At 44.4% G+C, this 25464-nt stretch overlaps 1 protein-coding gene across 1 annotated transcript; it reads left to right on the top strand.

Moving 5' to 3' along the window:
• The first annotated feature begins 3469 nt into the window (after positions 1-3469).
• Positions 3470-16539, top strand: RAP2C (RAP2C, member of RAS oncogene family). Its single transcript, XM_050965287.1, has 3 exons — positions 3470-3963; positions 6869-7189; positions 14114-16539. Exons 1-2 carry the CDS (start codon positions 3691-3693, stop codon positions 7145-7147), a joined length of 552 nt encoding a protein of 183 aa, XP_050821244.1. The 5' UTR covers positions 3470-3690; the 3' UTR covers positions 7148-7189; positions 14114-16539.
• Positions 16540-25464: the final 8925 nt, after the last annotated feature.

Raw genomic sequence — 25464 nt, 5'->3', positions numbered from 1 at the left:
ATCCACGCCTCTATGGTAAATTTTGCCTGTGTGAGGATGGCATCAGAGAGCTGTCGAAAAAGTTTCTAGTGAAAACTTCTTTTAATTGGAAATTAGGGTTTCATTGAAAATGAAATTTTTCACAGAAAAACTTTCCAGTTGGAAACCAGTAAAAACGTGGAAGGAAAATTATTTTTTCACAGCTTTTTATTATTTAAACAGTAAAAAGCATGACTGAGTTAATAACATATTTTACTCTTTTAAAGAATAAAAGTTTTAACGGTGTTTTTTCTCCACTTTCTCGCTTTGCTCCTTTTTCCAGTTAAAAAGGGGAAAAGTAAAGAAGACAAAAAATAGGAGAGGAAAGACATAATTAAACAATAAAAATACTTCAGTTAAAAAAGACAAAATAAAATGGCATTTGAGATTGAAATTAACTTACACTTTTCATTTTATATAGAAAATTTCTGCAGGAAGTCAAACTATTTTTACCAAAATCTTTCAACAGGGTTTTTTTACAGCAGAAAATTCTAAAGAGAAAAAAAAAATCCCATTTTTCTGACCATGCCGCTGCAGCCTCTGGTCATTTGTTGTGTTCTGCAGAGGCGTGGAGGATGTTCGCAAGTGGCGCAGCGCTGTGACATTGTACGCGCTCTGATGTTTAGTCCTTGCTGGCCAACAATATATGGCCACTTGTGGAGACAGAAAGGTGTGTTCAGCTGGGGTCTATGGCAACCCCAATAATGCTGGAAGACGGTCAGGGTAGGTTTGCCAGTAACAGATACAGAATGTGAATTCTGTTTGTGTTATGCTTTTGCCTAAAGTCTAAGGGAAAAATTGGGAAGGGCCCAGTCCTATCTGCAGCATGAGGGAGAAGGAGCCAGGAAGGAGAAGCACCAGGTTGAGGGAGACATGTAATGCTGAGTGAAAGGGGTGAGGCAGGACATGAGAGCTCAGCCCTTCCCAGGCTTTGGCATCGTGCCCACAGTTTGCCACGTAATCACACCTGAACTGAACTGCCTGAGGAGCGGATGGGAGGGTTTGGGCCCCACCCCTCTCCTGGCTGGGGGAGTTGTCTGTGTCACAGTATGTGGGGTTCCCCTATGGGGTGGAAGGAGATGTCAATGTTGCACTGTTTGGAGTTCCCTTCTGCAGGGTAAGGGAGGCACTGGTAATATCACCAACCCCAAGCACTCAAAAATAGAGCTGGTGTGAAAATGAAACCTGAAATGTCTTGCAAAAGTGAGACCAGCTCAACAAACGTTTGTTGAATCAGAGGCAGGTTTCCAACAGTTCAGTTTCCCTAGCAGGTTGCTGGGGTCTCTGGCTTTCCAGGATCCACAACTCCAAGTCAGCCATGCTATGTGGACTGCCCCAGAGACTGTGACCCTGAGTTGGCAGGATCTGCAGCTCCAGGGCAGCACTGCCATGCCAGGCCTTCCAGCCAGTTTCCAGACTCCCTGCCCTGCAGCCAGGAGCTGAAAGCCCGGGGAACCTGCTGGCTCTAGTCAGTGCTCAGCTTCCCCATCCACAGCTGGAAGCCTGGAGAACCCCAGGTTTGCCCAGGACTCTCAAAGTCTAGGGTCCCAGCTCTGCAGCAGGGAGCCTTGAGAACCATGATTTGAGCTGGGGTCTCTTGGCTTCCAGACTGTCTGCTGCAGACCTGGAAGGTTGGAGGTCCTGGGACTGGTTCTGCAGCTTCAGGGCAGTCCCACCATGACTCCTGCCAGTTCTCCAGACTCCTGGGCTGCCTAGTGCCCAAGCAGGCAGCCCTGGGAGCCACCCGGCCCAGGAATCTGTAAACTTTAGGATCCCCGGCCCCAGGGCTAGTGTTGATCCACAGCCCCTGGGCCTTCCAGGAGCAGAGGAAAGTGATTAGTCTTGTGGTTTTATGGCTGCTCACGAAACTGACACCAAAGAAAGTCAATCTCAGTCAGGGGCTATGGAGCCGGGGGGGGGGGGTACATTTCATTGTGGAAACATCAACCTGGTACTTGCAAGATGAATTTCTGCTTTGCAAAAAATGTTGCAATATCAAAATTTCTCATGAACTGGCTAATCTGAGTTTTGTCCAACGGGCCTTAGTCTCTCCCTCCCAGCCCCCCAAGGGTTTGGTTTAAATGAGATTTCAAAAGCAGAAACGCAGGGCTGATCCTTTTAACCTGAACGCTGGTGCTTGACCCTTTACGGCGCTGGGGGCCGCGCTTTAGGGCCCGTGTTCGATGAAGGCTGGAGTCTCACTGCAGGAGCCGGGCTGGAAGAGAAACACGCAATACCGCCAGGCCTCAGGCTGGGCTGGGCTCGGCGCCTGGGCCTCAGGCCCTGCTACCGTCACGAGCCCAGCGCGGGGAGGAGCCAGGCCTGCCCCTGGGGAAGGCAGCGGGGGGGGGCGGGCGATGGAGCAGCCTGCACAGGCAGGGGAAGAAACAGCGGTGCCTGATCCGCAGGCTGACGGCGGCGCGTTTCTCACGTGTTGGCAGTAAAGCCTCGCTGCGCTGCGCTGCCCCCGTGCCTGGGGTCCCTCCCGGGCTGGGGGAGGGGCCAGTGTCATGCTACTGAGGACGGGGGGGGTGCAATGCCACACTATTTGGGGTCTTCCTCAGGCGGGGTGGGGGAGAGGGGGTGTCACGGGGTCCCCTCGGGCAGGGTGGGGGAGGGGCGGTGTCTCGGCGTTCAGGGTCCCCCTCAGGCGGGTGGGGGGGGGCGGTGTCACGGAATTCAGGGTCCCCCTCAGGCGGGGTGGGGGAGAGGGGGTGTCACGGCGTTCAGGGTCCCGTCGGGCAGGGTGGGGGAGAGGGGGTGTCACGGAGTTCAGGGTCCCCCTCAGGTGGGGGAGGGGCAGTGTCACGGCGTTCAGGGTCCCCTCAGGCGGGGTGGGGGAGGGGCGGTGTCACGGCGTTCAAGTTCCCCTCGGGCAGGGTGGGGGAGGGGCGGTGTCACGGCGTTCAGGGTCCCCTCAGGCAGGGTGGGGGAGGGGCGGTGTCTCGGCGTTCAGGGTCCCCTCGGGCGAGGTGGGGGAGGGGCGGTGTCACGGCGTTCAGGGTCCCCTCGGGCGAGGTGGGGGAGGGGCGGTGTCACGGCGTTCAGGGTCCCCTCGGGCAGGGTGGGGGAGGGGCGGTGTCTCGGCGTTCAGGGTCCCCTCGGGCAGGGTGGGGGAGGGGCGGTGTCTCGGCGTTCAGGGTCCCCTCGGGCAGGGTGGGGGAGGGGCGGTGTCACGGCGTTCAGGGTCCCCTCGGGCAGGGTGGGGGAGGGGCGGTGTCTCGGCGTTCAGGGTCCCCTCGGGCAGGGTGGGGGAGGGGCGGTGTCACGGCGTTCAGGGTCCCCTCAGGCGGGGTGGCGGAAAGGGGGTGTCACGGCGTTCAGCGTCCCCCCGGCCGGATCCCAGCCCGGAACCGCGGCGCCAGCCTCCCCTTTGCGGAAGTGCGCGGGGGCGGCTCTCGCTCCGGAGCCCGCCGGTGCCGCGCTGTAACCCTTCCGGGCGGCCCCAGGCCGGGCCATGGAGTGAGGCCGGGCGCGCGGGCCGGGCCAGCCGCGAGCGACCTTCTCTTCCCCCCTCCCCTCCGGAGACGCCGCCGCCGCCGGGCCCAGCCGCGGCCTGAGGCCTCCGCGCCGGGGTAGCAGCAGCGCGGCCCCCCGCGGGGCGATGCCGGCGCGGCGCTGCCCGCCCGCCCAGTGAGTCCCGCGCCCGGCCCGGCCCGGCCCGCCGGCCCCATGAGGGAGTACAAGGTGGTGGTGTTGGGCAGCGGCGGCGTGGGCAAGTCCGCCCTGACCGTGCAGTTCGTCACGGGCACCTTCATCGAGAAGTACGACCCCACCATCGAGGACTTCTACCGCAAGGAGATCGAGGTGGACTCGTCCCCCTCGGTGCTGGAGATCCTGGACACCGCCGGCACCGAGCAGTTCGCCTCCATGCGGGACCTCTACATCAAGAACGGGCAGGGCTTCATCCTGGTCTACAGCCTGGTCAACCAGCAGAGCTTCCAGGTACCCGCAGCCCGGCTCCCCCGCCCCCGCCAGAGAACCGCCTGGCCCTGCGCGGCCGGCGCTGGGGGAGGGGGGGTGCGGAGCCAAGAGCCGGGCCAGACCCTCATCAGCATCGTGAGCCTAATTCTGTATTTTTCAAGGGCTGTTGGGTTATACCACACAACGCGCTGTTTTACTCTTAGCAAAACCCGGTTTGTAGAACATTAGCACGGCCCTGCTCGGTCAGACCAAAGGTCCATCCAGCCCAGTGCCCCGTCTGCCAACAGTGCCCGGTGCCAGTGCCCCAGAGGGAATGAACAGAACAGGGAATCACCAAGGGATCCATCCTCTGTCGCTCATTCCCGGATTTGTAGTATTAATATCAAAAGCACCTTAAGAGGAAGGTACCTTTTTGCTGACTGTATAGACAAGGAAAACTACCAAGCACTAGAACAGGAGGACTTGTGGCACCTTTTAGAGAGTAACAAATTTATTTGAGCATAAGCTTTCATGGGCTACAGCCCTCTTCATCGGATGCATAGAATGGAACATATAGCAAGGATATATATATATATATATACACACACACACACAGAGCATGAAAAGGTGGGGGTTGTCCTACCCCTCTAAGAGGCTAATTAATTATGATGAGCTATAACCAGCAGGAGAGGGAAAAACAACTTTTGAAGTGATAAGCAAGATAGCCCATTTCAGACACTTTGACAACAAGGTGTGAGGATACTTAACATGAAGAAATAGATTCAGTGTGTGTAATGGCTCTTCCATTCCCAGTCTCTATTCAAACTTGAGTTGATGGTGTCTAACTTGCATATTAATACAAGTTCAGCAGTTTCTTGTTGGAGTCTGAAACCTACCAAGCACTAGCAGGATGCTACAATACTCGAGTTGCAAAACTATTCTCATTGGACTCTAGTAAATAAAACACTTGTTTTAAGTCATCATTAAAAAGAAATGCTTGTAAATCCCAAATTTGGGGTTAGATTTGACCTGTTGTGCTTTTAAACACTGCTCTTTAAAAAGCAATATTTTGCTAGTTAGTCTCATAAGGCCGAGGTAGGCTGCCTGTTTTCTGAACTGAACTTACTACTTTATAACTTGTGAATCTTGCTAATAAACCCGGCTATTTTCTTTCTGTATATAACAAGTTGCTATCCAGTGTAAGTCTGATGCTCACACTGTGTGAGTGGTGTGTTCATGAGAACCACAGGTCACATGTCAAAGTGAAATTCAACCCACAAACTTGCATTGCAAAAACTGACAAGAAGCAAAAAATCCTGCAACCTGTAACCGGCCTAAACTGCTTCTGGTAATAAGCAGCTTGTATCTGTGGGAAATGACAGGACTTGGCAACAGGGATTTGGAACTTGTTTGTTGGCTTCAATTAGGTTGCTTGTGCTGGGTGTAGTCCAGCTTCTTGGCAAAACCTTTTACACCCCCACTAAGGCAGAATGTTTCTGTTGAAGGCTGAACATTATCTTAGATGAGGGTACATACCTAGATAAATTGTATCCAAGTTAGGGATTTATTTTCCTTGCAAAAGAACTACAGTCCTCATGCTGGGATGTTTCTCTCCTGCCTATGGTCAGGAATTGGGAGGCTTTCCCTCAAGAACTGAGGCATGTAGTTAAGAAAAAAATCTAAGAGTGGATGAATATATTCCACTTCAGTTGCTTGTTTTTTTTCTTCTTTAGCACATTTAATCAAAACAGTGTGAATGTAAATCTCTCTTTGAAGTTCCATTATCAGTGGCAGATTCAAGCACTTAATTGCTTCTCTCTTAGAACCTTGCAAGAAATTGCAAACTTTTATTTACTGTAACAAGTTAAAACCTTAAATCAGAGGTGGTGGAGAAAGTGGATCTAAACTTTCAAGAGTATGATATATAAATGTCCCTTCCTTTTTTATCTTTGGGAAGATTATAGGAATATTGGGTTTCACAGACTATTAAAATATGTCTTTATTGTATCTAAATTTGTCATTTAGGCATAACCAAGTGTGTTCACAGTGAACACTTTTAGGCATGCTACTCCTATGTGGGAGAAGCTAGTGAGTTAACAATTTAATTAACTTTCACAGGCAGTAGGCTGGCCACAAGTTTCTCATCTAAGTGATCACATAACCTGGATGCATAATGTAGACTTCAGTTTCTGTCATGAGTTTAAAGACGAACGTCTCTTTTTGTAGCAAATCCTGCTGAGGACCAGAAAATTGATTCAGTTCAAAACTATAAGTTAATTTATACAAACTCTGCCTTTATCTCAACTAGAGCTGGGCGAGAAAACTGGTCACCTGGCCCATGAAAATGTTTGAGATTTCAGTTTTTCCAGTTCTTCATCAGAATGAAACTGAGACCTTTTGAAACTTTGCACAGAAAATTACACCCACTCTAGGGAGTTCACCTGGGATGGTGATTGCCATAACCACCAGGTTATTCTCAGTGTGGCTGGAAATTGCTTCCTGGACCTAAAAAACCATCTCAACAAGTTCTGGTTTTGACAAATCAGCATTTTCCAATGGAAAACTGTTTGTCAATTCCTGACTGGCTCTAACCCTAACCAAAAGGTTTTCTGGGAAATGAGAGGTAATTTTACATTGCAGTAGTGCACTTTCTAAACACACAGGAAGTGCCATGTACCCTGAAGAATGTGCATTACAGATGGAGGATAAATTTCTGAATTTTAGACACACCCTAATCTAAATCCAAGGTATCCATATAGGAATTTTTCATAAGCTGCTATGTTTATTTTCAGTTACATATAAGATCTATAGGTTTATTAAAACACTTGTTTTTACAGTGATTTGTTTCCTGGAACCAGTGTTAACTTTTACAGCAATCAGCTGTGATTACTATTTTAAAAAATGATTAGTACTAAAAGTGTATTAACCAGTTGGATTGTTTAATCAGGACATCAAGCCAATGAGGGACCAGATCGTCCGAGTGAAGAGATATGAAAAAGTTCCTCTAATCCTAGTGGGGAATAAAGTGGATCTGGAATCCGAGAGGGAGGTCTTATCTGCAGAAGGCAGAGCTCTGGCTCAGGAGTGGGGCTGTCCATTCATGGAAACATCAGCCAAGAGTAAAACCATGGTGGATGAACTGTTTGCTGAGATCGTCAGACAAATGAACTATGCGTCCCTGCCTGAAAAACAAGATCAGTGTTGTACAACTTGCATCGTCCAGTGAGAAAAAATAAAGAAAAACCTCAATCATGGCCATACAGAGCAGGTGGGTTGAACACATAATTAATTGATGTGGTTAACTGTTGTGTTTAAATGAGCAGATTAAGCTGCCACAAGCACTCTAAAATTAGTTGGTCTAACCTTGAAATGTCTTGCAACCATTACTGAGAGAAAGTGTGTGGCCCCAAGAGCATGAGTACTTAATGTATTAAAAATAGGCACCTTTATGTGAAATAACCTCTGTATGTTACATCAGTATGCTTAACCAGGGGTTACTGCCTCTATCGGAAATATCCTGAGTATTAATACTAGTTAGGCACTTACAGCATCAAAGGAGGCCTGAATTCCTATGCACCTGCTGACAGTATTTTACATTTAAGAATATATGTGGGAGCCTTGCATTCTAGCTGAACAAAACTGAAAAGATGGAATTGTGTGGAGGGGTTTCTCCTTGCTGGCTGGCTGACCCTCACCTCAGAAGTGGCTGCATTTCAGCAGTCAGAACATCACACTTGATTTGTCGTCACTGGGTTTGTGCACTCTTCAGTCTGTCAGTGCTGTCTCAGTGCCCTGGAAGAGAGAATTCCAATTTGCAGGGCTGTCTCTGTGGGAGCAGAGGTGCTTGAAACTCCTCCCTCCCGCAGTGACTGTGTGCACAGGTGTAGTTGGAAGAGTGCAGTGAGTTCAATAGGGCCTTTATCTTTCTGCTTCTCCCAACCCCCTTCCTCCCATTTCCCCCTCTGCAGGGGTAAAAGCTCTCTTGCAAGATTATGGTTAGCCTTCAGTGACCATGGCTCACAATCTCCCTCTCTAGCACTGCTGCCTGTATATATAGAGGCAGGCAACAGTGTTATAAGGAGTACCTCTGCTTTCCTCATGGCAGCTGTAACTCAGCAACCTTGTAGGAAAGGGGTGAGGACATAATCCCTGTGAAAGTTCGCTTAGCCGAAGAGTCTCTTTTATAGGAGAATGACCTGTGAGGATGAATAGGATAATATTGTACTTGAAGTTGTGGTTTGTTTGACCACCTCAACATCAAGAGTATGGGCACAGGGAATTCTCCATTAATATCCATTACATCGGTGGTTCTTAATCTGGGGTGCATGCACCGCCTGGGGTTGTGAAACGTGCCAGGTTTTTTTAGAAGATAAATCATCGAAAACACAAATTAAGCACAGGCACATAAATACAATTACTTTGTTTCATCAAACCTATGTATTTATTAACATTATACTTGTTTTAATGATTACTGTAATATACAAACAAAAATATATCTAGTCTTAAGGGGCGTAAGAACATATTTTTTAGGTTTAAGAAGTACAAGAACATATTTTGAGAACCAAAGGGTTGCACGTTGCAGTGAAGGTTAAGAACCACTGCATTACATGTATAAAGCATGTTGTGAGTGTGTAATGTGATGTCTGTCTTAAGATACCTTTGTGGTCCCCACTATTTAGTATCACGATCTTTAATGTACTTCTATCCTCAAAACTCCTGTGAGGTGGGGAAGTTTCACTGTCCCTATTTCACAGATGAGCAACTGAGGCACTGAGAGACTGACTTGCTCACAGTTACATTAGAAGTCTAGTGGAGCAGAAAATTGAACCCAGGTGCCAGGTTAGTACCCTGACCACTGGACTGACAGAGCAGAATTGAATAGAGAATCTACAGAATGCTACCTTTGATTTTGACTCAAAATACTGCTGGGTTAGTCTCATTTTGAGTAAAACAAACCAGATGGTTCAGCTAGTCTTATGACTACTTCCCATATGAGTTCCAGGCAATGAACCCTCAGCTGTAGTTGTCAGGATGACGTTATTGGCTTTACTTTGCATGCCATTGTCATGTTCTGGTGTGGCAAGTCAGAAGTGCATATCACATCAGAACATGCCAATGTTCTAGGCATCTAGGCCAGCACAGATGCTTCAGGGGATTGTTTATGAAACTTCATAGTGGATGCTTAGAGGATCTTCCTAATCTCATCAATCAGTTGTTGGCTTGTCCCCTAAAACATCAGGATTTCTGGTTTTAAAAAAACCTGCAAAGCCCATAGCTAATGAGAACAGCCACAGTATTCACTTTATAGATATCTTCCTTTGAATCCTGCTAAGTTCTTGAGCTCGATACCTAGAGGCAGTGAATTCTGATGGCTAATCTTGCTCCATTTCATTTCTTATCTCTAAACATTCCCAATGTTCAATCTCTCCCCTCATGGAAGCTTTTCTGTGCCTCTTAATTTTTTGCATCCTCCATTTCCAGATTCCTTTTAAATCCTGCCGTCTCTCTCTCCTGAGGCAGGGCAACCAGATCTAAACATCATATTGAAGGTGACGCTGTACTATTGACTTATATAATGCCATTATACTATTTTCTATTGCAGGAGTTCCCATGCATTTTTCAGTCTGAACCACCTGTCCTCTTGATCTTCTCTGTTTGCAATTACATTTCTCAAGAAGCTATTGGTATTCCTTGCAAAGGGGCAGGTGATAATTGCCCCACACAAGCAATCTCTCCAGCTCTGGCAAAGCGAAGTTCTCATCTTTCCCTATTCTCCCATTGTCTTTTTAATATTCATGGACCCTCCATGTCCCGATCCAATACTCCCTTTGCTCTGGTGCCTTCTTCCCTCTCCCCTACCATCTCCATTCACGGGCTCTTCTTGGACTCCATGGTCTCACCTGTTGCTCAAGCTCTTGGATCCTTTCTGCATCCCTGGCTCCCACCACCTGGCCCTTGTCTCCTGGTTCCTAGGGTCCAGTATCTCCTTGGCCTAATGACAAGCTTGGATACCAAATTTCCATCCAGTATGTTGTAATGGAGGGTGGCAGCTGACAGCTTCCTCTGTCAGTTGTCTCTCATCCTAGGGATAATTGCTTTCGGATCTTAGATGAGCAGAAGCAGGTGGTAGCTACTCTTTTATAAAACTGCAACCTTTCGTGGCAGCTTCTTTCTTCTGGCAAAGGGGTGTGGATCACAGCTTGGAAACCACTGTTCTACTCTACGTCGCAGCATCCTGTTCCTTTTTTTGCTGATCTTTACTGCACACTGAGCTGGTCAGTGACACTCACCTCTCTTTCTAGAACAATTAGTCTGTTTAGAACCCAGCAGTATGTATGTTTTGTTCAGATGATTCCTTCCAGTATGTACTACCTTGCATTAGTTGACACTGAATCTCATCTCTCCTGCTGTCTGCTCACCTCTTCAGGGTTTCTGGTGAGCACAAGACCATGGACCTCGCTGAGTTAGTTCCCTCTGAAGTTGAAAGTCTTTAATCTTGACTAAACTAAAATGTCACTTGCAAATTTTACAATTCTGTTGTTCCTCTCTCTCTTCCTGGTGTGGATTCCCACTGAAAGTCTTTTATCATGATGAAAATTGATCACTTATTCATATTACTTGTTTTCTGCCTTAGTCAGTTTCTAATAATCCATGACAGAATTTACTTCTTCACTCTGTGACTTCTTGGTTTTCTTAGTAGACAACATTTCTCACTAGAGGGTAAGTCCAAATTATCTGCTGTTCTTCAAACGTCAAGAAAGTAGTAGATAATTCTAGTAAAAAGGAGAGCCAGGGCTTTCCTTCATAGAAACCATTCTGGTTTGTCCTTTCAGATCATGTTCTTCTCAAACACTTTCTTGAATTATTGTTTCAACCAGTTCATAGGGCATTGAAGGTGACATTTACTGGTCTCCAGTTTCCTAATATTCTATTGCTAGTATTCCATACTATCTTTTGCACACACCCCCTTCCTCTAATTTAGTAGCAGATGTTAATGAAATTCCTTCAGGTTTTTTAGATGAATATCTAGTTTTGATGTGCTGCCACTTAATTTATCAACTTGTAGCTCTTGCTCTTTTGATTCCTCAATTTGACAGTCCATCTTTTCTCTGAAACTTCCTCCAGATATGTAACAAACTTATTCCACTACCAAAGATACTGAATGTTATCTGCATAACCTGAGTGTATTCTGAATCTGTGCAGTACTTTATGGTGAGTGATCTCAGCAGTAACTCTTGATTAGTCATCTGCCCCTCCTCATGCTTGGATAACATAATGCTAGTTGGAGCTATGTGCATACCTAGGTGTGAGGGGAAAACATCTCCTTGGAGTTTAAATTTGCAAGTGTGCGCATTTGTTCTACTCTAGAAAAGTAGTCCTCTGGCCTATGCAGCTTTGGTAAACTGTCAGACTCACCCAACCTGCTTTTCCCATGCAGATCTTAGAAAATATTAATGGTTATACTTGCTCGTTAAATTCTTGTCCAAGTCCCTGACTGGCACTTTATAAATACTATCTCAGGGCTGATTATTCACTCTGGAGCCCTTTCTACGCTATGGCTACTTTCTAAAAATGTGCCACCCTGGCCATCACCAGTTCAGCTCTGCCAGCATCAGGAGCCCTATTGTAAATAGTCTGTTATTGACATTCTTAATGTGTCCTGTACTCCTGCTCAATGCAAGTCTAACAGACTCCCTGTTAGCAGTCAGCTGGCCGCTGCCAGCCCTTTTATCAGTAGGGTTCTCAGCATTGCTAAAAGTGGTAGAGCAGCACCATTGTTAGCAACAGTAGGGAAACAGCTTGAAAACTTCTCTCATGAATATGGGGTCTGAGTGTACAGCACTTGTCTGATAAATCAGGCTTTCACTTTTTTTAGTCCCTGGGGGACTAAGCACTTAATTCCCAAAGAGCTCTGCTCTTTATGTTGTTCACTTAAGTTTTCTTGCAACCTGAGCTGTGAAAGCTTTGAGCAGAGCTCCTAGTTGTCCAGTATCACTTACCCATTGTAGGACTCAATGTGATGTGATCTCCAATGTGTTTTCTTTTATTACAACTGTCAATTGAATTGATAAAGTGAAAACTTGAAAGGTCATGACACCCTAAAGAGAAACATCTTTCAAAACCGGAAACATTTTTCCATGTTGAAAATTCCCTGAAAACTTCAAATAGTGTTTTCCTGTTGTGTTATACAATAAATTATGCTCCTACATGTTTCCTGGATCCTTTCAAAGGAAGGCTTAGTCTCTGTAACTATAACTGTATTTTAAAGACTTTTTTTCTGATACTCAAAAATAGAATTCTGGAATCGTAGGGCTGGAAGGAACCTCGAGAGGTCATCTAGTCCAGTCCCCTGCACTCATGGCAGGACTAAGTATTATTTAGACTATTGGTTCTCAAATTTTGTACTGGTGACCCCTTTCACATAGCAAGCCTCTGAGTGTGACCCCCTCTTATAAATTAAAAACACATTTTTATATATTTAACACCGTTATAAATGCTGGGGGCAAAGCAGGGTTTGGGGTGGAGGCTGACAGCTTGTGACCCCCCCCATGTAATAACCTCACGACCCCTGAGGGGTCCCGACCCCCAACTTGAGAACCCCTGATCTAGACCATCCCTGACAAGTGTTTGTCTAAAATACAGGTCATCAAGGGTGCAAAGACATAGCAGTTAGGTATTGGATATTATGGACTTGGTAGCTGTGTCTCCTGCATTGACAAACTTAATAAACTTGTTTGTACATGTGACTCAGAATAGCTACACATGCAATCCTGCATCCTAAGAAACAGCCTTATCTTGGTGGTTTAAGAGGTTTTTTAGTATTGATCAGAGTCCTATTATTGAAAATCAGATTGGTTTGACTTCCTGGTTTATGGAAAATCTAACATCACCGTCCGTGTTATGATACTATAAGGCCCTTTCTGCTGGGGAAATGAACAAGCTAGTGTCTTCTGTCTGGCAGCGTTTAATCCTGTGGGAATTTTGCACCAAAACATTAAAAAATTCTGTGCACAATATTTCAAAGTTCCGCATGTTGTGTGTTGTCAAAATAACACAATATAATCACACCACTTTCATTTGTTTTGATAATTTATTTTAAAATACCTGTCAGCAAGTATATCTCTAAAAAATACAAATTCTGGAAAAAATTTGACGAATAAATTCCTTTCTAGGCATATTAATACAGAGCTTTGAGTAATTCAGTTGAACTATTATCAGAAACGTATTTATTCGCACCCCTCAGAAGCAGTGCAAAGGTGTGGGGGAGTCAGTGGTAACGGAGGAGCTGAGGGAGAGGGAAGGAGCCTTGGAGTGATCCTGGAGGGTTGTTGGGTGTGGGTGGGAGAAATATGGAACAGTTTCTTTTGGGGAGGGAGAGGGATTGTTAGGAAGGTGGGGAGCCTCCATCATGCAGACCCTGGCTGACCCCGAGCCCCTCACATTCAGTCAGGCTCCTCTGCCCCGTGACCCTGGAGCCCCCCACCTATTTAGCCCCTGGCTTAATGCTGTCACCTCACTAGCTCCTGAGCCCATGCCCCAGTCTGTCCCCCCACCACTACCCCTTCTTAACCCCAGTCTGTGACCACCCCCCAGCAGTCCTTGTGCCCCACTCTGCCTCCTAACTTGGCTTCACACCATTGGTTGCTAGCTGTCACTGCCGCTCAGCTGGCTGTTCTGGTGCGACAGTGGCCTCTGGCGGGAAAAAGGTGGAACTGCAACACTTCCTGGGCAAATGTTTTCTGCCAGGAGGGGGAATTCTGCACCAGACTTGAATTTTGCATGTGTGCAGTGGCACAGAATTTTCCCAGGAGTAAGTGTTTACCTAGAACACAACTGCTTCATATTATCTTAGCATGTTTTGGGTTGAATCCAGCATATGTCACCTATGTAGAGAATTAATTCAAATTCTTCAGTTATTCCTTTAGATCTTCATAAGGTGCTTCATAAGGTGCACAGTATAGAAACCTAGGTAATGCCTGCTAGCCTGCCTTCCATTATCAATAGAGCTCATTTGAAAAAACAGGAACTCTTTTTTTCACCAAAGCTTCTGTGGAAAAATTGGTCCTTGGTCAAAATGTTAGCAAATTTCCACCAGCTCTTTGTTAACTTGTTAACTAAAGCTAACTTGATTTAAAGATGTGTAAATCTGAATATGGCTTTTATTCACTACTTTTTTTGGTCTAAATTGCAGATAAAACTCAGAGGAAACTTGCACAGATGCTGCTTTGGAGAACTCTTTCAGACCAGGTTGCAGAGCTGAGCCTTGGTAAACCTGTCTCTATTACAGCACATTGCCATACATCTAAGTGCATAAGGTCAGTGGCCTTCAAGATCCACAGACCTTAAACAGGAATGCTTAGCATGTTTACCATAAGTTAAAATCTGTTCTTTATCTTCCTTTTCTAGCTTTCTAAGTTCATATTAATGGCTAATATGCAAGAATTCATTTTTAATATTTTAATTGATTTCTTTAATCAATTTCTGAACTTGTATTTATTAAATACTTAAACTCAGTATTACCTACTCAATGCCTTTTAAAAAAGATTTAATGGAGAATAAATTGAGCCTTAAACAAATGGTTACTTCTGTATATTACCTCGCATCAATGCTTAATTCTATTTGCAAAGTTTTCTCCTACAATGTAGTTGGTCAATACTTTGAGACTTCATGTTTACATGTGACAGTGTCATGAAAAGATACTGAAGACACCTCTTACGTTGTATGGATGTAATATCCCTTTTCTCAGTCATATGGAGTTTGTGATAGTGTATTTGTAATTGGCCTGATATGACAATAGGGATTATTTGAAATGGGCTATCAAGCATCCAGCTAATGTGTTCTTACTTCGCAATACTGTGGGGTTTCAGACTTTTTATGTGTTGAAATGAAGTAGTATGTTTTTCCATTCTGTTAAGTTTCTAAATTTGCTTGTTTATTATCTGCTTCAGTATGCCTTTGAAAAGGGACAATGTATCCTCCAAACTGGGTTGTATGCCTAACCAGAGTTAGCTCAAGTTTGCCCAGCACATTAAGTGACATCTAGTGGACCTCTGCACTTGTAAATCTAATGCAAATAAAATGATCTTACATTTTATAATTCCTAATTGTCTTTCTGAATAATATTTTAAAGCAATATTTGTTAACGTTTTTCTTGCACTGTCACAAATAGCTTTTTAGTTGTTTTTTTCCCCCCGTAAACAAGTTAGCGTTAGAGACAAAGTTGGTGTAACAAGGGGAAAAGCACCAGGTTTCAGTGATATTAACTGCAAATGTGCTTTAAACAGCCATTGCCTTCCATGTTGTTTACCTGTTCAACATTTTGTCTGAATACTTGAAAACTTTAACAATAACACAGGTATTAAAGCAGAATGAAAATGTATAAAGAGCAGATGAAATCTTTGTTCAGTTTTATTAACAATTATTGCATACATGAGAGCTTTTTCTAGTGGTGGTTTAAACTGTGTAATTTGTTTTGCAGAAGTTTAATAACTGCAGCTTACCTACTGCACCAAAGTTCTAGGTTTTTAGGAGCCCAGCTTTAGTCATTTGAACACGCTTCTAATAAATATAAGTATACATTTTCCCCGTAATAGCTCCAGTAAAAGCAGTGATGGATATGTGAGGAGAAGCAATTTAAAATTCACTAAATATATTGTGGATGATGGCATGCAAACAAAACTGCAAATGAAGTCACCAGTATAGTATCTCAACGTTCATGTGGTTTACTGGGTTAATAGAACACAGGATCTTAAGACTTACAGTATTTAGCAGAAATTAAGATTTTTTTGACTATGTTCTTAGTGTTGAATTTTAATTTCAATGAGAATAAATTTTCTATGGTTTCTGCTTTGATATCAGAACACCTAATTTTGCTGTGTGGTTACTTAAAACACTTTTCCCTGTTTATACAAACTTTTATAAACAGGCCGAGGCTAATATTTAGGTTTGCACTTTAATACCAGAATTAAACCAAACCCTGTATTCAAAGTAGATTTAAGTGGTGATTGTTGGTCTTTTAGAAGATATACCAAGTAATAGGAAATAAACATAAATCGTTAAGATCTTAGTTTTCCATTGTCTAAGGGGAAAAAAGTTGGGTTGATATCAGTTGGTGGTTCTTTTCTATGGGTAGTTTATCAAACAAAAGTATTCATTTCATTGACCTCAGCAAAAAAAAACTTGACTTGAACTAGCTTAGAGTGATAAGGATGGGAAAATGAGATAGATGGTTTCTTCAGCACACTTTGAAAAAAGGGACCAAAAGTTATTTTTAGGCTTCCTCAGTAGATTGCATGTGAAGTTGCTTATTAGAATAAGAAGCTAATAATAAATGCAATATATGTATTGTCTCTACTATGGCATCTGTTTAGGAGTTGTTCAAATCACTGCAGTAGGGCTCTACAAATAAAATGTAACCTAACATCATATATCTAATGTACTGTATCTTTATCAGTGAGAGGTGAAATCTGGAATAACAAGTGCAAAAATTGAACAATTACCTATAATGCTTTGTAAAAAGTTTTTCCGATAGATTTCATTCTTGTCATTTTGTAAGACAACCCTACGGTCCACCTGTTTGTAACTTTTTTAATAAAATAGATATCTGTATTACCAAAATGGGCTCACTGTTTGATTTTACAAGTGGCTGTTCTGCAGGGCTGGATTAATGCATAAACGTTATTCTCATACTTGGGGTTCAACATCTCTTCTTTTAGTGGTTTTAACGTGTACTAATTATAGAGACTGCTCCAGCACCTCTGTATAGTCTGTCTATATTACTGACTGCTGGGGTGGCTTAAGGAAAGTGGCTTTGTCTCCCTACCTGCAAGATGGGGGTACATCGGCACCTGAGGGGCCCAAGTAGTTTGCGTGTCTGTAAGTGACTGAAGAGGTAAAGAACTGTGTATTCCTAGCGAGGAAGACTGTTTTGGCTGACATAGGACTGGGTGGCAGGGGCTGTGGACTCTATTCCCTGACTTACTATGATGGGGTTGGGGGAGGAATCACTGAAAGAGCCACTAAAGGGCAGAAGTCCTGTACATGGGTATTATGCCATCCTCCCCCTCCCTTGGAAGAGATGGTGTGAGAGTAAATTTACTAATGAATTGAAAGCAATTCAAGCTTCTCTGATATAAAGCATTAAATAAAAGCAAACTTCTGGGGATGTACCATGCATACACCTTAGGCAGACCTCCCTTAGCTAAGGAGCTTTGCGCAGCGTTAATCTTCCCTGATGCTTTGTTTAGTGGACTTAGCCACTTGTATGTCTTATCAGACTAAATCTCATTCACTTTTTATGGCTCATAGCCCCTGTTAGCTGTGTAAATATCTCAATGACTGCAAGGAGGGAAGTTGATTTGTCAAGGTTTTCAATCCATAGGTCCAGTGGATGGCCAGTGTTGATGGTTACAAGCTCTGTAGTAGCATCACCTTAGCCATAGCATTACTGGAGCTCATCCTCAGGAGGGGAGGGCGTCGTTACAGTGTAGTCTCTCAACTCGGAAGCTTGCGTGCTGCTCAAGAGGAGGTGGCAGAAGCCCAGACTCCCCCATTTCACCCCAAAATACTATGCCTGCATCACTGGTGAATAGAAGTCTTCTGGCTACTGAGCATCATAGGGCAGTTGTTTGCCTCTGTCACTTTAACTCCAACACAACTTTTCATCTGAATACATTAAAGCTTTAGGAATCCACAAATACTTGGCATATTGGTGGCTTCAACCTCATGACTTCTGTAGGCCAGTCAAAATCAGCTGGGATCCTGACCCTTATCTGCACTAGCTAATGTTGTCCCATCACCCTGTACTGCTAGAAGTTCGTGTAGATAAGACTACAGTACTGTGTACCCTACATCTCCAACTGCTCCATTAGTGAGAGGGAAGGGGACACTGCCCATTCCCTAGGGGGGAACTGTAGTGAGAGAAATGGAGAGAATTCACTTTTGAACTGTTCAGAATAAATAGCCTGTGCGGTCTTCATTGCATGGATACCTGGCATAAACTGCACTGATGAGAGAGCAAGCAGAACCACTGGGACGCTTATTTACAATGGTGCTCTCAGATGTTTGTTAGCAGTGAATAGCTGTTAGAATTAAATTCACCTCTTCAGAGGTGCACACCTTGGCTAATCCAGGCGCACGCTGGATCTGTGTCTCAGCAATACCTTCATGGACAAAGGGAACAAAAATGGCCTATTCTGAAATGTAACAAATCATCGTGTCTTACACTACAGCTGCGTTCGTTACAGGGAAGAAGTATGTCACTCTGTAGGCAGTGATGTTTCCAGTTCCTTGTAACACTTTCTGCAGCCTCTTCTGACTAACAAACAAGCAGCTTTCTTACCCTTGGTGGCTACTTCCTGTCTTGCCTTATCAGATTGAAACTCAGCATGAGTAAACTGGTGGATGACATCAAACAGGAGGGTAGCAAATGGCTTGAACCAAAGGGGTGAGGGGAAACTGGAGTAGTCAGGGCTGCAGGCCAGCGGGGAAGCTAGGTATTAGTAAGTGTAAAGGCCAACACGCACCAGGGGTATGTCTTCACTCTAATCTGACTCTGCCTCTTCCTTGGGTGCTGCCATGAATAGCCCCCTCCCTCCACATCCATGCACAAAACTGTCTCACCGGCATTTGGTGGGGCTCGCCAGCTTGGGGTACAGGCCAGAGCTGGTAAGCCGCTCAGTTTGCAGTGAGGATGCAGGCTGAGAGTCCTCTGTGCGCAGAAGGGCAGACAAGTTCTCTCACACTTCACTGTGAAAGAACCGAAGTGCCTCAGTTTACAGTACAAAGAGCCACGGGCTATGTGGCCAGACGGCGTAGCCATACGTGAGTGAGTTCAGCTCCCACGAGCTGAGGATGCAGGAAGTTGGGCAGGGCTTTTCAGTGTGGCTGCGAACACCACAGTGACATACCTCAGAAGGAAACTGACAGTAAATGGGTGATGTGTAACTCATGCTGTGTTCAAAGCAAGTGTGCTGTTATCGCTGCTCTTAAGTGCCTCCCTCTTAGTTATTAAGGTAGCTAAACTTTAAAGCCCTAATTAAACCAAGTCAGTGTACAGATTCTCTCATACAGATGGGATAACATGATAGATGTGTTAAACTGTTGAGGGCTTTTATTGATTTATAGTCATATTACCATTGCTCAAAAGCCAAAATTGCCATTGTAGACTTTCTATTCAGCACTAGTGGAAGAGTGGCTCACACAAGCCTAACGGCAGGAGTCTCCTGTAGTAGGAGACTTGACTATTTCTGTGTCAAAGCCCCGATTGTGGAATTCACTCCATGTGCTGAAGCAGGGTCTGACTGAAGTGAGGGGAGCTCTGGAGCACAAATATCTCCCCACGCAGGATTGGGCCTTTATGGCTATCCCGAATGCAGCACCCCTTGGTAAAACCAGAAGTAACTATTAAAACCAGCCCCCAAAGGAATATAACAGTTAGGTGAGACATGGAGAGAGGTGTGCTAAGTGTGAAGGAATCGGGTATAGCTGCGCCCCTTAGAAAGCTGTTTACTGGTTATACGAGGGGAATATGGCTTCCTTTTCTACTTTGATAAATACTTAAGGCCTGGGACTTATTTCTGATCAGGGAAGGTTCAATGGAAGAAGACAAATGTATCAAATGTAAAGGGGAGTTGGGAGAGAAATGATAGGCCATCAGGGACTATCTGTGCTGATTTTTTGGGGATTATTGAAACAGGACTTGTCAGAAGGTGTTTCTTTCATGTGTCTGTTACTGTTGAATTGCTGCTGATTCACATCTTGATTGCATTCCATGTTCCTGTAGCTTTATATTTGATTTGAGAGCCGAAGTAGGCAATAAAGCACAAAGTGGATGGCTGGGGCAGTTCCATGAAGAGAGCTAGCCCTTTAGACTAATGGGGATGGAAACTCACTAGCAGCATCTTAAAAGGGGTGTGATCAGGAAAGAGAGTGTATAAAAAAAATGGCATCTTACAGACTCCTATTCATTGGCCTGCTGTAGTGACAAAAGGGTGGGTCTCTTGCTCTTCACACCATGCAAATAATGTAAAGAAACCACCTGGACACAGCCAGGTCCACATACATGTGTATACCAAGCACAACCAAACAAGCCAGGCCTAGCTACATACACAGTGCTGCTCTGGCTGATTTCTGGCAGCCTCTAAAATGGAGACTAAGTAGAATGAGGGTGTCATAACTTAGTCCCAGATTTGGACCTTAGCGTCCAAAATATGGGGGTTAGCATGAAAACCTCCAAGCTTAGTTACCAGCTTGGACCTGGTACTTGCTGCCACCACCCAAAAAATTAGAGTGTTTTGGGGCACTCTGGTCCCCCTGAAAAACCTTCCCTGGGGACCCCAAGACCCAAATCCCTTGAGTCTCACAACAAAGGGAAATAATCCTTTTTCCCTTCCCCACTCCAGGTGCTCTTGGAGAGATACACAAACACAAGCTCTGTGAATCCAAACAGAGTGACTCCCCCTCTCCGTTCCCAGTCCTGGAAACAAAAGCACTTTCCTTTTCACCCAGAGGGAATGCAAAATCAGGCTAGCAAATCCAACACACACAGATCTCCCCCTGATTTCTTCCTCCCACCAATTCCCTGGTGAGTACAGACTCAATTTCCCTGAAATTTCCCAGAAAAGAAAACTCCAACAGGTCTCAAAAAGAAAGCTTTATATAAAAAGAAAGAAAAAATACATACAAATGGTCTCTCTGTATTAAGGTGACAAAATACAGGGTCAATTGCTTAAAAGAATATTGAATAAACAGCCGTATTCAAAAAGAATACAAATCAAAGCACTCCAGCACTTATATTCATGCAAATACCAAAGAAAAGAAACCATATAACTTACTATCTGATCTCTTTGTCCTTACACTTAGAAACAGAAGATTAGAAAGCAGAAACTACTTCTCCAAAGCTCAGAGACAGCAGGCAGACAGACAAAAGACTCAGACACAAACTTCCCTCCACCCAGAATTGAAAAAATCCGGTTTCCTGATTGGTCCTCTGGTCAGGTGCTTCAGGTGAAAGAGACATTAACCCTTAGCTATCTGTTTATGACAGAGGGCTCGCAATAGGAGTTCCCATCCTATTCCTACACGCTGCACAGAAGTAGGTTAATACCGCTTTATTTCTGAATTCCAGTTAGCACTGCCCTGCCCACCCAGCTGTAAAAGTGCATACTAGTCGGGCAAGCTCAGGATTGCTTACCCAGTTCCACCTCGAAGGCAAAATTCGGCCTGCAGTTACAGCTGTCAGCTCCGCTGAGGGCAGCACTGAGCTTGTAAAATCTTTACTGGGGTGAGGATGCAGTTGCCAGAACACCTCCATCCTCAGTTTCTTATGCTAGGTTGTGGCGAAGGGGAGGGAAAAAATGACTCTGTTTTCATGTAAAAAGATTCATTTGGCATGAAGCCAAGGGGAGAGTGATTCACCTCCTACGATGTCCTTCAGTTCCCTTTCCGAGCCTGACTTCACTTCAGATTCCTTCGTGATGACGAGAGCTAGCGATGGCACTGGGTAACGGTGGAGAAGAAATGACGATGTGCTAGAGAAACAAAGCAATATTAATTTTCAGACAATTGTTGCTATTTATTGTTGTCTCTTGGGGGCGGGGGAGAATATAAGTTAATTAAAATACTTGTTAAGAGCAGTGACCGCTAAAATGGCGCACAGATTTTTCTCTGTCTCCTGTCAGCATAGTATCAAAGGACAAGAGGAGTCGCTTCACCCAAGAGCCCGAATTAAATTTTGGAACATATCCCCTCAAACCTTCCCAATTATTCATCTCTTACTGACTCCTCTGCCGGAAGAGGGGGAAAGCTCAGTGCTCCCTCTTGAAGCATGAGAGACTTGGATGACCTTGTACAAGGACTAATCTGAGGACTGCACTGGGTTTCCTCCCCCACACAGGGATGAGATTTCATATGGAACAGAATGTCGATCCAGTGTCTTCTTGCTCCAGCCCTTGTCCCCAGAAGGAATGACTTTACCCTGGCCTTAGGCTTCCTTTGGGCGCTACACTGGGACTTGACAGAGTGACGGATGGCCTGGAATATGACAGACTTTTTTGCCACCTCCTTAGCAAAACCCTGTGGCCAGAGGGGTCTGATCCGCATACCACAGGCATACAAAGCAGCTGGATTTCCTTGCCTAGCTGCCGTCAGGGATCACTCAACCAGAGCTGTTCATCCTGAGCCAAGGGGGAAGCCACATCTGTCATGAAAATGTGCAAGGCAGCTCCTGAGGAAGTCGTCTTTCCTTTGGGGTTCTGTCCATTCACCAAGCTCGACAGACTCGATGTGGTGGCTTCCTCAGAATCAGCCTTTGGCTATAGGATCCATAATGCTGAGGTTCAGAAAAGGTTTCCCCATCGCTTCCTTAGTTCCCTTTCATTAAACGGTCCCTGCCGATTATAGTCCAGGCATCTCTGTTGCTGGCACTGCATGGCTAGTAAAGGAGATATTGCCTTACCTGTAAACCAGATTTCTGTGATGCTGGTAAAGAATTCTGGGCACCCTCCCTGATGTGCGGTGAAATCTCTATATGTTTCTAACTAGTGTCTGGCTTGTTTTTGCCTTGGGACAAAATAGTGGATGTTTCCATGCCTGGTTCACAGTGGACCCTGGAGAGGAAATCAGTCCTACATCTTTGACCGTTCAGTCTTCCTGCCAATTCCCATCAGGCTGGAAAGCCTTCGTGTCCATATCGTCTATGAGCCGCATTGTGGAGTTATCCAGATTACAGGTAGGTTCACAATTTGTCAGTTTTTATTTCTAGCTTAGGGAGATGCAAGTTCAGGACTGATACCAGTAACTGTAAATACTCAAAACGAAACAAAGGGCGCTCCTACAAGAAATGTAGTACTTGTGTTGCAGAACAGTTGGTTGCAATCACACCTCCATGGCTCAAAGTGGCTGGGTGCCAGAAGCAGCTCACATGTTTGGGGGCATCAAAGCTCCTTGGACTGGACATGGATGAGGAGCTATTTTCTTGTTCTGCCTGATATCTCAGCTGGTCTGTTGGAGTGACATACACTCGCTTCAGCTCTTCCCTTTTTGCAGTTTTCCTTTGGTAGGTGCAGGAATACCAGGCACACCACTGGTGGAATATCAGTTTGAATAACAGCAGAAGCCTTTGTGTTTGTTCACAGCAAATGTCATTTATTCTGTGCTCAGTTATATCCCTAATATTAACCCTGGCCTTTCTTAGTCAACGTGCTTAATCAATTTCTGGTAAGTAGATAAAAGCAGACAATACTCAATGCATGTGAGATTGTATTGTAACTGTACCTTGCAGCACTCAGACTACAAACTAAATTAACCCCTCACTGATTGCTGAGCACAACTTCCACAAGATGGCGCCTTTTTAAAGCAAAAGTCTCATTTCATCCAGGTGGTTTTTCTAGGTGTGTTTTCTTGGAATGTTTCTTGTGTTCTGTACCCGACTATCAGCGTTTTGGGTAGCAAAGTTGTTTTACACTGGAAAAACAAAAGCCCATTTCTAAGGCAGTTTAGAATAATTTTGTGTGTTAGGATTGAGGTAGCCTAGCCTGCTCTTTGGTATCTATCCAGACCAGATCCACTGTGTGCCATATATAATAGGAATTATCTCCATCCTCTTCAAAAAAGTTTGATCTTCTGGTTATTAGCTCCTTAAGAGCCATGTACTGTCCTCTCTGTGTCAGCCATTCCAGCTGCTATCACTAGGTGTTGTGTGCAGGAATTAAGGATGGTAGGTGGCTCCCAAGATGATTCCCTGACTTGTTACAACAGCCAAATTATCATGAAAATTAAGCAGCCAAGGCACAAAAGCCGCTCCTCCATCCTGATGGTGAGAATGAGATTTTACTTGGGTCTCAGGAACGAGTGACCCTGCTGAATTGAATTTCGCATGCTGTGTTAGTGTCAAATGAGCGAGTGGAAAGGTCCATTCTGAATTGACTTGTAATTTGTCTAGTGCTTAAAACAAAGCAACACCTGTTTTGCACAGCGCCATGATCTGAAACTTAAATGGCAGCAGGATTCTCTCCACCATATCAGATAGATTATATATCTCTGCATGCTCACTCTGCAGGTTTTGTCTGGGAACCAATAGATGGGATCAGGCCCAGTGAAGTTTGTGGGACTTGCACAGAATTTGTACCAGTGCTTACCTTGCACTGTTTATTGCTGCGTGCTGGTGCCTATGATCATTGTAAAGCTGTAGCATCATAGCCATACCATTAGCAGCAATGGCATCCCGCTGCCAGATTGTCAGGCGGTTTTCATCCTGCTTTAATATTGATTTAACAACCAAAATTAAAAAAAATATTTAAATGGGACTTTCCTGCAGCTTTCAGACAAACGCTAGCCCTTGTGTATCAAACAATCCCCTCAAATCTTGCAACTCACAATTCGCTGGCATTGATTCATGCAAGCGTGGCAATAAAGTAAGTTTCATGTGATTTAATAAATAAGTTACGGTGACATCAAGATGACCAGGTATGATTTCAAACAGGAAAGTTGGTGGCCAGATCAGACACTGAGGCCAAGATCTTCAAAGGCATTCCGGGTCCCAACTCCCATTGAAATACCTTTGAGGATGTGGGCCTGTGTGTGTGAAATGCAAAGGGCCTTCTCAGGTAGGAGTGGGGCAAACTTGGCACAGAAATACTCAGAGATAATCTCATCTAATCCCCCAACAAAGTGCAGATTGGATGCACCTGAAAGTAATGCAGAGGAGAATGAATGGGAAACAAGGCCCTGACAGCACAGGTAATATTAATTGATGGAAGCATGAAAACAAGGTGGATTGGTTTAAATAAGCAATTTAAATAATGATTTAAATCACCAAGTGGAAAACCTTAATTGAAATAATTCATTTTAATTAGGGCTGTCGATTAATCGCAGTTAACTCACACAATTAACTCAAAAATTAATCCTGATTAATCATAGTTTTAATCGCACTGTTCAACAGTAGAATACTATTTGAAATTTCTTAAATATTTTTGATGTGTTTCTACATTTTCAAATATACTGATTTCTATTACAACACAGAATACAAAGTGTACAGTGCTCACTTTATATATGTATTTTTATTACAAATATTTGCACTGTAAAAATGATAAACAATATTTTTCAATTCACCTCATACAAGTACGGTAGTGCAATCTCTTTATCGTGAAAATACAACTTACAAATGTCGATTTTTTTTGTTACATACCTGCACTCAAAAAAAAAAAAGGCAAAACTTTAGAGCCTACAAGTCCACTCAGTCCTACTTCTTGTTCAGCCAATCGCTCAGACAAACACCTTTGTTTACATTTATGGGAAATAATGCTGCCCTCTTCTTATTTACAGTGTCACCAGAAAGTGAGAACAGGCGTTCGCGTGGCACTTTTGTAGCCGGCATTGCAAGGTATCTATGTGCCAGTTATGCTAAACATTCGTATGCCCCTTCATGCTTCGGACACCATTCCAGAGGACATGCTTCCATGCTGATGACACTCGTGAAAAAAAATGTGTTAATGAAATTTATGAATGAACTCCTTGGGGGAGAATTGTATGTCTCCTGCTTTG

This window comes from Gopherus flavomarginatus, chromosome 8, assembly GCF_025201925.1.
Source record: "Gopherus flavomarginatus isolate rGopFla2 chromosome 8, rGopFla2.mat.asm, whole genome shotgun sequence".
NCBI classification, from domain to species: domain Eukaryota; kingdom Metazoa; phylum Chordata; order Testudines; family Testudinidae; genus Gopherus; species Gopherus flavomarginatus.
The sequence above is the reverse complement of the archived record's forward strand: the minus strand, read 5'-3'. Positions and strand labels throughout refer to the sequence as shown.

Bases quoted from the DNA above. Each gene is read 5' to 3' on its own strand.
- RAP2C (XM_050965287.1), top strand. From the start codon at position 3,691: ATGAGGGAGTACAAGGTGGTGGTGTTGGGCAGCGGCGGCGTGGGCAAG. The intron at 3,964-6,868 runs GTACCCGCAGCC...TTGTTTAATCAG, and splicing joins TCAACCAGCAGAGCTTCCAG to GACATCAAGCCAATGAGGGA.